The sequence below is a fragment of the Podarcis raffonei genome, chromosome 6 (assembly GCF_027172205.1).
Source record: "Podarcis raffonei isolate rPodRaf1 chromosome 6, rPodRaf1.pri, whole genome shotgun sequence".
NCBI lineage: Eukaryota > Metazoa > Chordata > Lepidosauria > Squamata > Lacertidae > Podarcis > Podarcis raffonei.
Window position 1 is genome coordinate 44617137 of NC_070607.1, and position 16903 is coordinate 44634039.

The 16903-nt window shown below is 38.7% G+C and overlaps 1 protein-coding gene and 2 long non-coding RNA genes across 3 annotated transcripts in view; 1 reads left to right on the forward strand and 2 right to left on the reverse strand.

Moving 5' to 3' along the window:
- FAF1 (Fas associated factor 1) overlaps nucleotides 1–16903 on the forward strand; it is a 166214-nt gene that overhangs the window by 138569 nt on the left and 10742 nt on the right. Inside the window, exons 16-18 of the mRNA XM_053392478.1 lie at nucleotides 6390–6470; nucleotides 6890–6967; nucleotides 10333–10548. Coding sequence (XP_053248453.1) covers nucleotides 6390–6470; nucleotides 6890–6967; nucleotides 10333–10548 — 375 coding nt within the window. The remainder of the gene's footprint in view (nucleotides 1–6389; nucleotides 6471–6889; nucleotides 6968–10332; nucleotides 10549–16903) is intronic.
- On the reverse strand, nucleotides 2374–15382 carry LOC128415791 (uncharacterized). The gene is made up of 4 exons (XR_008331067.1): nucleotides 15350–15382; nucleotides 7213–7276; nucleotides 6841–6883; nucleotides 2374–3092 (listed from the first exon to the last, which is right to left on the reverse strand). It is a non-coding gene; the product is annotated as an uncharacterized LOC128415791 (long non-coding RNA).
- LOC128415790 (uncharacterized) lies at nucleotides 13231–15206 on the reverse strand. The gene is made up of 2 exons (XR_008331066.1): nucleotides 14981–15206; nucleotides 13231–14942 (listed from the first exon to the last, which is right to left on the reverse strand). It is a non-coding gene; the product is annotated as an uncharacterized LOC128415790 (long non-coding RNA).

Here is a 16903-nt window from a genome sequence, read left to right on the forward strand (position 1 = left end):
GCTGATTATATAATTAAGATTTTATTAGAATTCTTACCGACTCTTCACCATGAGCTCCCAGGTTGGGTCACAACATTTTACAGTCACTATATTAAAATAAGTTAAAGCAGATTTACAATCAAGAGTGCGTCCTAAGATGAAGATGGTTGCTGTTTTTTTTTTAATGGGGGAAAATATTTGACACTGCTTCAAGCAGCAGCCATCCTAGGCATTCCCACAGGGTCAGAATGCTTCATGGGAATTATGCTTATCTGTGCAGGGAATTCAGTGGGAGTGGAAAGATGGTGTACAATGATAGTGATTTGAGAGGGAGGAATTTCAGCCTGGCCTCAACATGGACTGATCAAGAAAATATTTTAAAATAAAATATGAAGGTTTATGAAATTAAAAAGGGGGAAGTTAACTGCAGCTTAGCGGCAGACTGTTTCTTTCCATGGAGTAATCTTGCTGTCACTTTAATTTATTTCTAAAAAGATTTCATACTGATTCCATCAAAGCTGCCAATTAAATGTTGCTATATTGTCATACTGACACAAGTTCAATTGTCCAACATCATGAGGTGGGGGCAGGGGGGTCTACCCATACAGCATTTCTGAATAACAGCTAAGCAATGAGAAATTTCAATATTCATAATGTATATCCAATGGCTAAGCAGTGGAATGCAGAATAATCATGGCATAATCTGTTCTCACAGATTAAAAGCTCTGTTTTTCATTTTGCTTTGTGGATTCATTACTGTTGTGTTTCAAAGACAGCATGATTTGGGTCACATTTGAGGCTTATGCACTAGATAGATCTATATATTCCAAAGGCGTATCTTAATAGGTATGTTGATACAGAACTGTGATCCTCAGGCCTTTTAAATAAAGGGACCTATTGATGTCATTTTCTCTTTATGGGTATCATTCTACTTCTCCCATCCATAAGCCTCTCCTCTCAACCTCTTGCTCCTTGTCCTTAAAATTCATTGCAAAAAGAGTCACAGAATGAGTGAAAGTGTTTGAAAGGTCAGAAATCGGTGCTCAGATGTCTGTGAGATGCACATTATCTGGTGCAGAATCATTGTCCCCCTCATTCCAGATATTGGGGGTGAGCTGTAAAGAATACATGGTTATTGCTAGCTAAACTATGAGGCTGAGCAAAACATAAGGTTTGGAAAAAGATGCATGGTATATGTTACAATTTTTGCATGCATGCAGGTCTAGCAGATGCCCTACGACTACGTTATTAGCAATATATTAATTAATTAGTCAATATATTAATTAATTAATTAACATACTGACTGAGGCCTCAATTTGAAACATATTTACCCCGGAGTAAGTCCCACAGAAAACAATGAGACTTACTTTAGACTAGACTTGAATAGAGTTGCACTACAATCTTGTACCAGGCTTCTGTCGCTGGAAGTAACCCTGGGGAGAGTATGCTTACAGGATGCTCCCACCACCCCAAGGTGGGAAGGGAACTTCCACTGTTTCCTCTTTCCCAACTAGTCAGTTAGGTCTGCTGAAAATCTGTTGCAGAAGGTTGGGAGGCTCACAGGAGCAATTTGAGAGAAGCTGCAGAGGAAAGGAAAACTTCATCCTACCTTCTGCTGGTACTCCATTAGATCATGGTCCTGTCCATGGACTGAAGGAGCTGTATGATTCATGAATGTCTAGTTAGGATGCAAACCAACCCAACAATTATGTGCCACTTTTCCACACAAGTGTTCTCAAAGCAGTTTACTTAAAAAGCTAAAGCTTACAAGGAGCACTAGAAAGCAATTTAAGAGCTTTTTGCATACCACCACCTCCTGCTGAAAAATGGTTCACGTTTTTACTTGTAATAATGTCCGGGATATGGACTGCTGTCTTGAGTAAAGCCCAGTAGAACTAACACATTGCTTGAGTTATATTATAGTATCTTGGAGTTTTACTCATAGATTTTATTACAATTGTTTGTTAGGTTTGTCATTCTTCACCCCACACACTGATTGTGTAAGCTGCTGTGTGTCACTGTTATATAGTAGGAAGGGTGAGGTAAATTGGCTTCCTTCTATCATCTAGTTACTGTTCTAGACAAATTTTGTATCTCCCATCTAGCCAGGCATTGAGGTACAATTATGTTCACCTGTACTTAATGAATAATAATTATCTAAGTTATAGAGGAAGGCAATTCTTATGAGCTTGTTTGCCCATTATGCTTTTTGAATCTGGGCAAGATTCAACTTCTGGCATTCACATTTTCTCAACAACCGTAAGTGAGCAATATTGCTGGTTGGCTGTCAAGGGAGTGAAATGTCATTTGCTTTCCAGTGACCTGTAAAGCACTTAGCAAGCATGTCTTGAAAAAGCTCCATGTAATTACTTGGAGTAGAACATTTAATGAAACTTACATTTTAAAGGCAACTTTTAATTTTTATCTGCATTCTGAAATTTGACTGTAGATGTTTTTGCTTTGCTATCAGTGTCAAAGAAGAAAACATATAACTGGTATTAAAACTGAGGAGGATAGCTTATATTTACACAAACACTTAGTTTATGAATACAGGTTATTAATAAGAATAGCCTAAATTTAAAGAGTAGAATCACAGAATTGTAGAGTTGGAAGGGACCCCAAGGGTCATCAAGTCCAAACCCTGCAATGTGGGAATCTCAACTAAAGCATTCATAACAGATGACCATCCAACCTATGCTTAAAAACCTGCAAGGAAGGAGAGTCCACCACCAAGAACTGCCACTCTAGGCAGTTTTTTCGACTGTCAAACAGCTCCTCCCCTCAGAAAGTTCTTCTTGATGTTTAGCTGGAATCTCCTTTCTTGTAACTTGAATCTGCTGGATCGAGTCATACTCTCTGGGGCAAGAGAAAACAAGCTTGCTGCATCTTCCATGTGACAGCCCTTGATATATTTGAAGATGGCTATCTCAGTCTCCTCTTTTCCAGGCTAAACATACCAAGCTCCTTCAGCCGTTCCTCCTAAGGCTTGATTTCCAGACCCTTGATCATCTTTGAGTAGGACCATCACTCAATGACATTTCTTGTATGTGTAGAGTCCCAAGTTTAGTCCTTGACATTTCTGGTTAAAATGACTTTGTGGAACTGCTTCCTGTCTGAGTAGACAGTAATGAGTTAGAATGGTCTTGTACAAGGCAGTTTGCCACATTATATCTTAAGTTTTAAATGCTTTTCCAAAATGAGAAAATGTTTTTTATTGATGCTCTACTTTCATAGGTACTTTAGACAAGTTTACAAAATTAAAATAAAGCACTGAACCAACAAGGGCAAGCAATAAAACAATAGGAAGTAAGGTCCAATTATTTTTTTAAAAAATGCTTATCTTTCTAAAGGCTAGCAGGGAAGAGGTTGTATGAACTTCCTTTGGAAGTGAGTTCCAAAGCACCATGCTGTAGTAGAAAAGGCCCTGCTCCTGAAGGAGTAGATGAAATCCAAAACGTGGCATAATCAGCTGGCTTTTAAATGGCAGTAAGAACTTTTTCTCTGTTACAAAGGTTGGTTTGTGCTCATGTTGGTAAGCACTCACTCAGTGCTGTTGCACATCTGATCAAGTAGGTAGCAAGAGTAAAGAAATTTGCTCATACACCTTGTTGTGAAGAGAGGCTGCTGCTGTGCAGTGTTCATATGATGCTTCATCTAAGCTGTCAAAAGCTGGGTTTTAAGTCCCATAAATAAATAAAACGAAGATCTAACTCTGCAGGCTGTAAGAGGAACTCTCACAGATGAGGAAGAAGGGGAGGAGGGCAGATTCATAGTTTTCTCAGTAAAGGTGGGTCTACTCTGGCATTGCAAAGGCACAGCATAATTGCAGGGGGAAGCACTGCAAGAGAGACATGTCCTTTGCTGATGCTCCAAGGGGCCAAGAAACCTTGGGAGCAGGACTGTTGCTGGCGATACGCAAATATTTATTTTTGCAAGTATGAAAGGGTATCATAATATTCTCTGTAATCTCACACTGATGAAGTCCTGTACTGAGGATTGCTTACTTTGCAATGCAACATTAATCTTAATTAAAACATAGTATTTTTTTTAAAAAAACTATGCAAATATTTTAGATAGTTAAATCTCTTACTTAGATAAACAATTTTCCATTGTCTAACCATGAACTTGATTTAGAAGGTACATCTGCTTAGGAAACTGTTCTCTTTGAAATGGAAGTTTAGCTGTGCCATTTCACACCTTTGTCCCAGAGAGGCAGTCATGCATAATGTATTGTTACATTCCTGACATCCCTTGCATATCCCGTTTAAATAATGCCAAGAAGAAGAACAACTAAACCTAAGGGAAATGCTTGAAACTGTCTGTCTGGAAAAATACAGTGTCATACTGGTTTGCCAGCTGAGAACAGGAATAGCCTTGCCACAAGCAACCATGCTCTGGTAACCTTCGACTTGGTTTACTCTAATGCAGTGGTGGCTAACCTGTGGCCTTCCAGGTGTTCTTGGGACCCCAGCTCCCTTCAGCCTCAGTCCGTATAGACAACGGTGAGGGATGATGCTTAGCCACTTCAGCTTGTGCATGGTGCTATCCTTGAAAGCTACTCAGAAGCTTCAACTGGTACAGAACGAAGCTGCTAGGTGGTGCAGCGAGATGGAATTACATTACATTGATTATGTTGACTGCCTTTTCACCTGAAGCCCACTTTTTGGTGCTAGTGCTTACTGTTAAAGCCATATATGCCTTGGGACCCACATACTCTGTGCCTTAAGATCCTTGGAGGAGAGCTTTCTCTGTGGTGGTCTCCCACCTTTGAAATACTTCCCCAAAGGACACTAACTTGTGCTGACTTAATAATAGTCTGTGTGCCGTGTCAAAATATAACTCTTTGCCAAGGAATTTGGAATCTAGTCTTGAAAACCATTTAGTCTGCTCTGAATGAGTTTCATTGTCCCTAATTCTTTTATGAAAATAGTTGCCTTATTTTATGTATGATACTGTATTGATACAACGTTTAATTTTATTTATGCCTATTGTCTACAGCCCTTTTATCTATAAGAATGAAGGGCAGCCTAAATCTTCAAATTATTCAGCTGGAGTTCAAATACAATTTATTTAAAGCTGTGAAATCATCGTCATCAGCAGTATAATTATATTGTTATGGAAGTGAAACATTGCTGGCATTATTTATGTCGCAAATACATATTTGCCAACCCTAGCCAAATAATTTTTGATAACCCACTGATTTTAAGTGGTGATTTAGAGTCTTATCAAGGCAGGAGTAGTCCTTAGTGTGTGATAATTTAGTACCTTTATTCCTGCCTAAATAAACGCTGTTTAAACGCTGGAGTTTTTGACAAATACAAAGCAGCAACAAAGACTGGTCATCAGTTGTTAAGCTATTTGGATCATGTGTCATACTCATGTCTCATGCTCAAAGACAAGGCCATTCACTCCCTAGCTCCTTTCACTCAAGTGGTGCAGTGCAAACTTGGCAGAGAGCAGATGTACACCAGGTGATTGAAGCAAGAGAGTTGGTACTAGGGAAGGCAACAACAAAAGCACTTTGATTGGGAAGAAAGTTCCTTTCCTAATCCCAAATATGTGAATCAGTGAGATTTTTACCATGAGCAAATCTGATGGAATCGAGCAGCATGATAACACTTGCTTAGATCAGCTGGAGCCTATTTTCTGGCCTCAGAAACTGAACTTGCCTCTCATTCCTTTATTTGTCATTTTTGTCCATATTTGGAATTTAGAGTAGCCACATCATGGAAATAAATCAATCGGTTTTGTTACCCCAGAGTTCTGTTTCTGTTTCTACTACTAATGTATTCAATTGCTTTAGAGTTGATTTAAATTGGTAAGCGACTGTTGCAATTTGAATAGTTTTTCAGATCCCTACAAAATGAGCCCAAGTTGAATATACAGATTTTCTAATAGGCTACTGTCCAATGCATACTTACTTTGGGAGTAAGATCCATTGAATTTAGTAGAACACACTTCTGCATAAACATGCATAGGATCAGACTCCATATAATGTGACTAACCTGAATGGCATAGTGACCTAGCTTAAAAATAATAATGACTTAGATTATGATTTCTTGGTTTATTAGGCTTTTTATTTGTTTTGTTTTGTTTTTATTGTTAAACTAGATGCTTTCTTCTAGTTCTTCATTCTGCAGTAGAAGAAGCAATCACTTGGGATATTAATCCAAACATTATTGCCACCTAATAGAGGAGCCCATGTGGTCTAGTGGTTAGAGTGTTGTACTAAGATCTGGGAGACCAGTCACTGTCTCTTCGCCTAACCTACATCACAGGGGTGTGGGGAGGAGAACTAAGTAGGCCACCTTGAGTTCCACGGAGAAAAGATGGGATATGAATGGATGAATGAATATAATAAATAATTTTGGGATCCTAATCTGATTCTTGGCCTTCTTTTCCCACGCCAGGATGAACGTGAGGCCCGAGAGAATGTGAAAAGAGAACAAGATGAAGCTTACAGAATCTCTCTTGAAGCCGACAGAGCAAAGGTGTGTACAGTTCTATACTAGAGAATGTGATTTAGTGATGAATTAAGATATTTTTATGAACTCTTTTGAGACCAGGAAATACATTATGATATTAAGCTTACTCTCTAGTTGAGAAAGTGTGGCGGCCATGGGTGGTGTTATTTCTAAATTTGTATCTACACACTCATCAATATATGCAGATTTTATGCAAATTAGAGTCTTCTTTTGCCCTTCCTTCTTGTGATGCGTTTCTCCTTTTTCTAGTAATCCAAAAACAGCCTCCCTCTGAGAGAAACCATGAAAACTGTGGAACATTCACAGTTTGGACAACCAATATTTTGCATGGCATAATTTGTAGGAAAATGAGGGCCATTGGAATATGAGAGTGTACCTTAATGATAAATGATATCTGAAGTGACTTGTTTATTTCATCTCTGCAGAGAGAAGCACAAGAGAGAGAAATTGCAGAGCAGTTTCGTTTGGAGCAGATTAAGAAAGAACAGGAAGAAGAACGTGAAGTGAGACATTTTACCTTGAACATATAGTTAGTGGCACCCCTATGTTAATTTGCACACATAATCACAATGGCAGTGTCAAAATAAAAATATAAATCCATCAGTGTATATTCTATTTTAAAAACTCTGCTTGCACAAAATGGCTTCTGTCCCTCTCTAAAATAAATACTGCCCATATAGGTGCACTGTTATTGTGCTACATAACCTTTATTTCGGATACAATGGCCTTTTATAAACTGTTTTCTTACTCAGAGCTGCAGAACCAGTCCTCATTTCAACCTGCAACTGGCCTCCTCGATTTAATGCAGATTGCTATAATGAAAAGAAAATAAGATATATTTGTATAGCAATACAAAAGCATTGTTAGCCATGCTGTTTACTAACACTCCCCATGTTCAAGTGCATGGATTACCTACAATCTCTTGTTGTGCAATAGTGTTTGCTTACCTGACAGACGTTTGGCTTAGCCTGTCTATTTAAAAATCATCCACCCTATTCACATACTGAATATATATTTTTAATCAATAAAATGCAGATTCATGAGTTGTTAACTTTACTCTAAGCATCATTGTCCTTTAAGTTAGTCCGGTGGTGTAGAATATCCATTGTAAATAGCTATTTTTATGCTTTAGTACTGGAGACTGGTTACTTTGAGGGGGGGGTGGAGTATTGTTTGCACAATGAAAACAACTCTAATGAGCTACTGTTGTTTGTTTTCCTCTGATATAATGGCTTGGGTTTAGTAAATAATGTTGCATCTGTTGTACAGCAATGGAGAATGTCAACACACAAGGATAAAAAGCAGGTGTTTGAGTAGAAAACATGGACAAAGATAATAAAAAAATACCCTTTTTGGAAAAAAAGACCACTAGACCAAAATACATTTTAAGAGTTGGTTCCACAGAAACACAAGCAGAATTCATTTCTTGAAGAAGGGTGTTTTGGGCCCTTCCTCCCCACTAAAGCTTCCTACGCACCCCAAATAATGCTCCTGATAGTTCAGTGACCTTCTGAAATGAATAGAAGAGGGTACAAGGGGGTTGCAGTAGGACGTTGGAATTGGGCAGAATTTGAGAGGGCTGCCTTGCACAAGCATAAGTGCTTGGATTCATGCTTTGTCCTGTTGGCCTTTGATTCTCGTTATGATTGCTATCTCAGTCGCTCATATATCTTTTCAACTTTCTGTCCACCCCAGTCCTAAACCCATTGAGCAGAATCTAAAGAAGCTTAAGCATTCCGAAGACTGACTAAAATCATTGGAATTTCATTACTCAGTTCATACATTTAAAAGATCTAGCAGGCAGCAATAGTATTTTAAATCAAATTTATTTATAAAAGGTTTGTTTAATGTAGTGCATATCTTCGAAGTAGCTTCATTTCAATGAAATTATATAAATAGCAAGTCCCACTGAACTCACTGAGGCTAACTTTTGGATAAACATATATATGATTGCACTGTTAGTGTATACCTGAAAAGCAGCTTCACATCAGTTAACTTAATGGTGTTATCTTGTACATGTCTGCTCAGAAATTAGCCCCACTGAGTTCAATGGGACTTGCTCCCAGAGTAAGTGTGTATATAAGATTACTCAAATCATTGTTCAGATAATTTTATTGCAGGTTTCTCTGTAAAGAGTTCAGGTGTTTTTTGCATTATCTGGTCTTGTGTATTTATTGTGTTATCTGGTCAAGCATTTTGCCTGTGAGACGGTTACAGGATTTTAATTAATTAATTAATTAGTCTAAATATTTAATGGTTTTGATTTTATGCTTTAAAAAGCAATTTGGCACTTGACAATTATTCCCTCAATCAAAATTCCCTAAGCCCTTTCTGCCCAACAATTAAATTACCTATCACCACTATGCAGTAAACTATAGGTTTAATAATGTGTTATAAGAGGAGGATTTATTTTAATTAGTTGTTTTCTGAGCTGTTATTAAGAAATGAATAAAGATGGATGTGATATTGAAATATACATCATAGAACTGCAGTGTGGAAAGGAAGTTCTTCTGACACAAGATGTCAACCTGAATACTTGGAGAAGAATTTGCTTTCCAAAAATGGGACTTTTGCATGCTTAAAATTAGAAATAAATAAGAGAAAAGCATTTTCCTCCTGCTACTTCATTCTAGCCAAGTTTATGGAGGACAGGCCAAAGGAAACAGGACCTCCAGCACTGTCCTACCTTAATAAGGACAGGACAGCACTTGACGCTTGGCAGAGTAAGAGCCAGGTACCAAGAGCTAGGAGTTAAGAGCCAGGGGCAGTGGCCCAAAGTTACAGCCTGAACTGTAAATCCTTTATCATCCTTCTAAGTCACGAGAAGTTGATAGGCAGCTTGGATGGGCTACTTCTCTTGAGTTGTAGGGTCTGTGCTGCCTTGTTCACTCAGGATGGAATCTCAGTGATAAAACTAAGGAGAGACTGTCTGCTTCCCAGGATTAGTATATGGTTCCTAGGATCAACATGGTTCAGCTCATTGTCAGAATAGAGGCGAGTCCAGTATCTCAAAGGACACAGTTGTGCATCCCATTATTTTGACCACAAACATGTGCAGGAGATATGATGATGATGATGATAATAATAATAATAATAATTTTATTATTTATACCCCACCCATCTGGTTGTGTTTCCCCAGCATATCTAAAAACGTAATAAAAACATCAAGCGTTAAAAACCTCCCAATACAGGGCTGCCTTCAGATGTCTTCTAAAAGTTGTGTAATTCTTTATCTCCTTGACAATTGAAGAGAGGGTGTTCCACAGGGAGGGCGCCACCACCGAAAAGGCCCTCTGCCTGGTTCCCTGTAACTTCGCTTCTCGCAGTGAGGGAACCAGCAGAAGACCCTCGGAAGAGGACCTCGCTGAGCGATGGGGTTGGAGACGTTCCTTCTGGTATATATAGCCTAGATATTGGGAAAATGTTGCAACATGTAGTAAGAGGTTGCCTATTTCCTAAGACAAGTTGCTTCACAGAATGTAATAGAACGTAGTCAAACATCTTGGAGAGAAGGCCTTTTTGACCATAGCAGAAAAACAACCACAAAATCAGGTGCTTGAAAGAGATTGATATCTGGGACAATTTGCAACAGGAAGAATCTACACTGGTTTATGCATTTATTTAAAATTACTATTCAAAGCTTGCCCCCCCCCCGCCAAAGTCTTATTCCAAAATGTGTTAGGCCTGAAATAGATTCATCTTCAAGCACTTGGGAGTTCCTTCCTCTCGCTTTTCCAACCATTGCAGCCATTGATGGGACATTGAGTTAAAATTAATCAGATACAATGCAGTGGCAGTCTCAGTAACTAAGTTACAGAAAGAAAAGGGAAAGTTGCTAAAAACCTGTGTGTCCTTCTTCTTTCTTCAGGCTATTAGGCTATCTCTAGAGCAGGCTTTGCCTCCAGAGCCAAAAGATGAGAGCCCGGAATCAGTGAGTAAGCTGCGTATCCGAACACCTAGTGGAGAATTCTTTGAACGACGTTTCCTTGCCAATAGCAAGCTGCAGGTCGTCTTTGATTTTGTGGCTTCCAAGGGATATCCTTGGGAAGAATTCAAGCTACTAGGGACTTTTCCCAGGAGAGACGTAAGTAAAGGAACTTCCTTTGGCATTCCTATTCTGTTTATTGATCAAGTTACAATGTATGGGTTGTTCCGCATACCTCAAGCACATACAACAGTTGTGTGTTCTAATCAGTCTGCAGCATAATGATCTGCACGTAATAGTACAGCATGGATAAATTATGTTTATTCTAGTACTGAAAAGCCGCCACCCCTGCTCATGTGAATGCTCCCCTAGCATAGGAGTAATTAAATAGAAATGTGTATTTGAAAATGGATCTGAAACTAAAACTGACTGCCTCCACTTCTAACATCATCTTATGCTTTGATTACTCTTGAGTATTTTGTGTGTACACATAGTTAAAATGTCCGTATTCTCCTTCAAACTGAAGTCAGTTTAACTCCATGTCATTTGTGACCATTTTGACTTGGCTCGAGAGCGGATAACATTTGTTGTTGTGTGAAAACATAGCTCTGTTGGTTAGTGTGTGACATCTTTAACAGAGTCCCCTATTGTGTTGTTTTTTTCACGTATCTTGGCCCAAACTGAATTACCTTGCTTGCATATTTGCTTTTGTAGAAGCAGCAATAAGCATTCTTCTCTAATGAGTTCATGGCCTAAATGCAATAAGCCTGCCTGAAGTCACTGGGCTGCTTCACACATAACACTAAACCATAGCTTTCATGCTTTTCCACACCCCCTTCCTGTTCTATGCGTCCATAGGAATACGTCTTCTCATTTCAATTAATCTCAGTCTGGTGTTGTGTGCCAGCCAGGGATCTTGGTTTAAAATGAACATTGGTCAGTTGCTAAACAAGCCAACTTCAAGCTGGCCATTGTTAAGCAAGCCCACTATTTGCAACTAGCAGGGCGCAAGTTCTTGCTAGTTATGCCTGCTACTCTGTAGTATTTGTGAATTTGCTATCAGGATAAAAGGCATTGGCTGCTTTCTTATTCCTATACTGAAGTCAGTTACTGTTCTATTTTGTCCTCACCGTTTTCTCATTAAGAATATGAATTATGCTGCCATTTTTACAGTGAGATACTCTGAAAAACTATGCTACGTTCGTTACTTTTGGATTAGCATATACTTGTAGCATCTGTAATCAACCTTTGTGGGGGATTTATAATTTTGCACTAAGTAACATGCATTTTTTCCATTTTGTTTCTCATCGCGGCTGAAGAACATTCAGGGGGCACAACTTTCTGGGAAACTCTGTTTCTAAATGCTTCTAAGGATGTGGGACGCTGGCAGCTATTGTGGCATTGGGCCTTTTTTTTATTCTACAATTAGAAAGCAAAAGGGTTGATAATCAAACTTATGCAATCTGAATAATTTGCCTAATAATACATCAGCACCCACCATGAGACAGAAATTGTTAAATTTGTGGGGAAACCTCAAACCCATTCTGAAGTCAGAACAAACTTTTCAGAATAATAAAACAAGATACAAATTTTCTAAATGAGCAGAAATTATTGCAGACATTAGAATTTGTAATGGTTGGGTTTGGAATCCTCAGTGTTCCCCTCATTTAAGCCCCATTCCAGCTAAGAGACTTTCCAAAGTTTCCCTAGCTTTTCACACTGCTGTTTATCAATGCTCTAGCAAGAGCTTTAAACTCTTCTCCTTCAAAGTCCTTCCATAGCATGTTCCTCAAGAAGGTTCTCCTATTACTACTTAAGGTGCTTCTGTGCTGTTTTTTTTTAAAATATGAGAATTTGTAATCCTGTGGAACAGCTGTCTAATTAAGTATTGAATACTCTTTTTTCACAGTCTGGATGGTAGTGATCAGCAGTTGTAATGTAGCATCAGGTAGTTCCTTTTAATTATAAAGTTAACGGTCTCATCCTTTACACTCTGAGCTCTTCCTGCAAAATACTAGGCCATTTGACTATAATAGGCTTTTATATGGAGCTGAGTACACTCCAGGACTAATCACATAAGATGCTGTATGATTAAGGAATTGTAAATGTTAACCATTTCTTAAATGTTATGAAACACCTGCTTGCTGTAGAACAGCTTTGAGCAACTAATTTCTAATCAGTTTTGTTGTATATTTGTTTGTTTGCTTTATCCTGATGGTCTAGAGCGGGTGACAGGGTTTCTAATTATTATTTAAAACTTGATTATGTCACCCTTCATCATATCAGACTTCAGGCATAGCTGTCAAAGTTTCCCTTAAAAAAAAAAAAAGAAGAAGGGGAAATTCCCTTATTCCGAATGGGATTTCCCTTAAAAAAGGGGGAAAGTTGACAGCTATGGCTCAGGGCAGTGCACAACAGTGCGAGACCCTCCAGAACAGCATGGGCGGGAGTGCTCCTCCCCTCTTCTCTCAAGATCAAAGGCAATATATTTTAAACAAACATATAGCTACAGTTATTAACCTTACGTACAAAGCCAGTGCTTTTTAGTACTCAAGCAAACCGCTGGGTCTATGAAGTCTGAAAAAGTGAACTTGAGCTTAACTTCTATTGAAGTGTGTTTTTTTAATTTGAGTCCATCCCCATTCAGTTTATTCAAGGGTCTTTCTAGCATAGTCTGCTGAAGCCTCTTCTTAACTTTGCACTTCTAACAGTATCACTATATTTAGACCGAAATCCCCTGACAGGATAAGAATAAGAATTGTAAAGTTCTTTGTACATTGAAAAGTGCTCCAGATGGTGTTAATTCTTAATAATACTGAAGTACAAAAATAATGATACAACTCTGTTTTAATTTCTCTGCCCCGTTTATTATGTCTTGGGAATTTGCAGATCAAAATGAGAGACAATTCCTACAAAAAGAAAGATTTGTGCTCGTTGCCTTTGTTTTACAGGATTTCCCCCCTCAGAACAGCAAAGAAACGTGTAATAATGCAGATGAGTCAACTCTTGTAGATAGTATAAAATGTCTGTGAAGGAATCCCATTATCCGCTAATTAGGTTTATCCCCATCCAAGCATGTAATCTCATTTTCAGTGGAACCCAAGTGGAAAAAACCATTCAGAGATGGCTGCCATGTTACAGATCTTCTTCCTTCCTCGAAAAAAGCTGAAGCAAAGATTTTACATCTAAAGCGTGATGTTTCTCTAAATACCTAAAGATCTTCTTCTCTAACAGTTTTCTTACGCTTTAAGAACAGTGTTACCACCTCACACAAAAGCAATTGCCTTCAGAAAGTAGCCTTTGCTTTTTTTAATTTTAAGAATAGTATTCCACTGAGTTAGATCTCTGTGACACTGTGGAAGGAAGAATGCCATCAAATGGTATAACTTTTTATTCAAAGTTATAACCTGCAACATTCTTAAGTCCCATTTGTACTCTTAGTTTAATTCTGACTGTGTAATGTCATGATCGAATTTTTATTTAACCGATTCTGAAAGGTTAAAGGGGACTTGTTGCAAGTAGTATCTGCTCATGATCTACCCTGAAAAAATACAGAAGATAATGTCCTTAGGCAGCCGCTTTAGCTTTGCCCCAGATAGTGTGTGAGTTGATTTAACTTACACCGTCAGTGCAATATGCTGCAGTTACTGGGGCATAAGCAGAGGGATCTGCAGCAACAGGGCAAATAGGATAGTAGTAGCTTAAGGTAGTAGAAGTGTTCAGTAATTTGGATGGCTTTGATGTTTTCTATGCAAAAGAGAAGCTTTGAGCAGGAAGAATTTTCACAGAATCTCTGTCACTCACTCTGTCACTCATTCACATACACATACAAACACCCAGCCATTCAGAGAATATGTTCTCAGTGATGGCATTACTGTACTGTTTAGCCAATGAGATTTGGCTATATAATGACATCACAGAATCACTCCCTTTGCCACCACTTCAAATAGAGGGGGCAAGTATGAAGAAACCTGCCCCTGCTTTTTACTTGGTTGGATTAAACAGTCACCTGTCTTAGCATGCTGTGATAGTTTGATTGTTGACTAGTGCAACAAAATTGACATTAGTCCAGTTGCCTCAGTAGTAGACGGGATTATTGCAGCATTGGTCCAGTTGCCCTTACCAATAGATTTCAAATCACACTGATTAAGAATTGTACAAATTCAGAACACCCAAAATGAGATGTAATATTGCTCTTCTTGACATCTCAAATTATGGAAACTTTGAAGTGGCTCAGAATACAGCACACTTCTTTGACAAAATGGTTTGTCAGAAGCAAAATATGAGTAAAGCCACCAGTCTAGGTATCCCAATAAATATTGAAATAGGTTCACGTCTCCAGTAAATATGAATTCATTAATTCCTTCTTGTACATTCCAGTCACTTTAACATATATCCTTGGCTGACAAAGTCAGTATCTTAACCCTACTGTAAATACAAACTTCTACAGTAAATACAAAGATTAACTTATTCTAGATATAACTTGTAGCTTTTAAAATATCAGTGACATCCCGAAGCACCTAAAATGGGAAAGGCACTATGATAGGTATTACCTGCATTGGTGTAGAGGGTTGAGCCAACTCCTCCTTACTCTCTGATTCAATAAAAATATACAATAAATGCGTACAACTGCATTTTGAAATCATTAACAACTTGGAGTTGTTTGCAACTGTATAACAAGGTTAAAGAGCATTAGAATGTTGTGGAATACTTGTACAGTGGTACCTCGGGTTAAGTACTTAATTCGTTCCAGAGGTCTGTTCTTAACCTGAAACTGTTCTTAACCTGAAGCACGACTTTAGCTAATGGGGCCTCCCGCTGCCGCTGCGCTTTCAGAGCACAATTTCTGTTCTTATCCTGAAGCAAAGTTCTTAACCCGAGGTACTATTTCTGGGTTAGCAGAGTCTGTAACCTGAAGCGTATGTAACCCAAGGTACCACTGTACGTTCTTTGCCATTACCATTTGTTATGGTTCAAAGTTGGTGCCAGCATCTGAAAGAGAAAAGAGAGGAGAGTTCAGTGCTTGTTTCCACAGAAGTCTTAACGTTGCCTGGTCCTCATTTCAGATGGTATTTAAGAGCTCTATACGCTCATTTAAAGTATGTGTTCAAATGCTCAGACGTACTTAGAAGTACACCTAGACGCATGTTCCAACATTCACCTATATATGAGTATGCTCAAAGTGGGGATGGGGGTAGGAGCATGCATGCAAGGCTTCTTACAGTGTGCTTGCACCTGTTGTTCTCCCCTCAGTCCTCAGCCCTCTCCGTGTTGAGTAGCACCAGTGTGGTGTAATGGTTAGGGTGTTGAACTAGGACCCAGGAGATCAGCGTTCCAATCCCCACTTTGCCATTTAGCTTACTGGGTGACCTTGGACCAGACACTGCCTCTCAGCCTAACCTACCCGACAGGGTGGTTGTGAGGATTAATTTAGGAAGGGGAGAACCATGTACACCACCTTGAGTATAAAGTCTTGCACAATTTGTTTCAAAGTTCCTGGTTTTGTGAAGAGTAGAAGCACCCTGCAGACCTTCCTCACTTAGCAGAGGGAAAGTCAGGGACTGAGCCCTCTATGACAAGGTGAAAGGTGACATGGGAGGCTGCAGGGTGAATGGCAGGCCAACCAAAATTGCCTTCCCTCCTCTTCCACTTACAAAAACATCAATCAGTCAGTCAAAAGATCTTCAATGAGTGGAAGAACAGCAATTCCATGTAATTACACATACATTAGGAAATCTCCAAAGCAGAAGGAAATTGTAGAAAGCCATGTTCGCCCATTAAAAAAAATAATCCAAAAGGAACAGTGCAGTATATCTTTATGAGGACCAACTAAAAGATCTTAGCCATCGAAAACCTGATCACTTTTTGTGACCTTTTAGTTGGCTATAATAAAGATAATGTTTGACTGTTTCTTTTACCTGTGAGAAATGATATCCTTTTATTGCCAAGGTGACAACTCAAGAGAGGTGGAGTTGACCACTCAAGAGAGGTTATGACACTGGGTTTTTGTATGGCATTTGACACACAGACAAGGCTCCTTCACATCTCCCAAGAGCTCTGGCATGTCTTAACAGTCTGCACCTGCAATTTCCCCTTGTAATAAAAATTAAACCCTGTTTTTTTTCCTGCCCTGCATTTCCTCTTTAAAAGTACACCAGTGAACTCCATTTATCAGAGAGTATGTCTTTTACAGACTGTGTAGTGGGGACTTAAGCTGTTTATTTACTGTATCTGGAAGCCTTAGTAAGCTAGGACGTCTACAGTATTTCACATTTATTTATCTGAGCTGTAGCTTAGGATCAGGTGGCAGTTAAGTCACTTAAGGTTATTCAAATGCATCTAAAATGTTGCTTAATAATTCAGAACCAGTTTGCTCTGTTTAGAGTATTATGCTTTTAAAAATCCCTTTAATTAGTCAATTCCAACAGCAGTTTAAATAAACAAGAAGGGGGGGTAACTATCTCTCTTTCCTCCCTTACAAAGGAGTAGTTAAAATAAATTTAATCTGACTGAA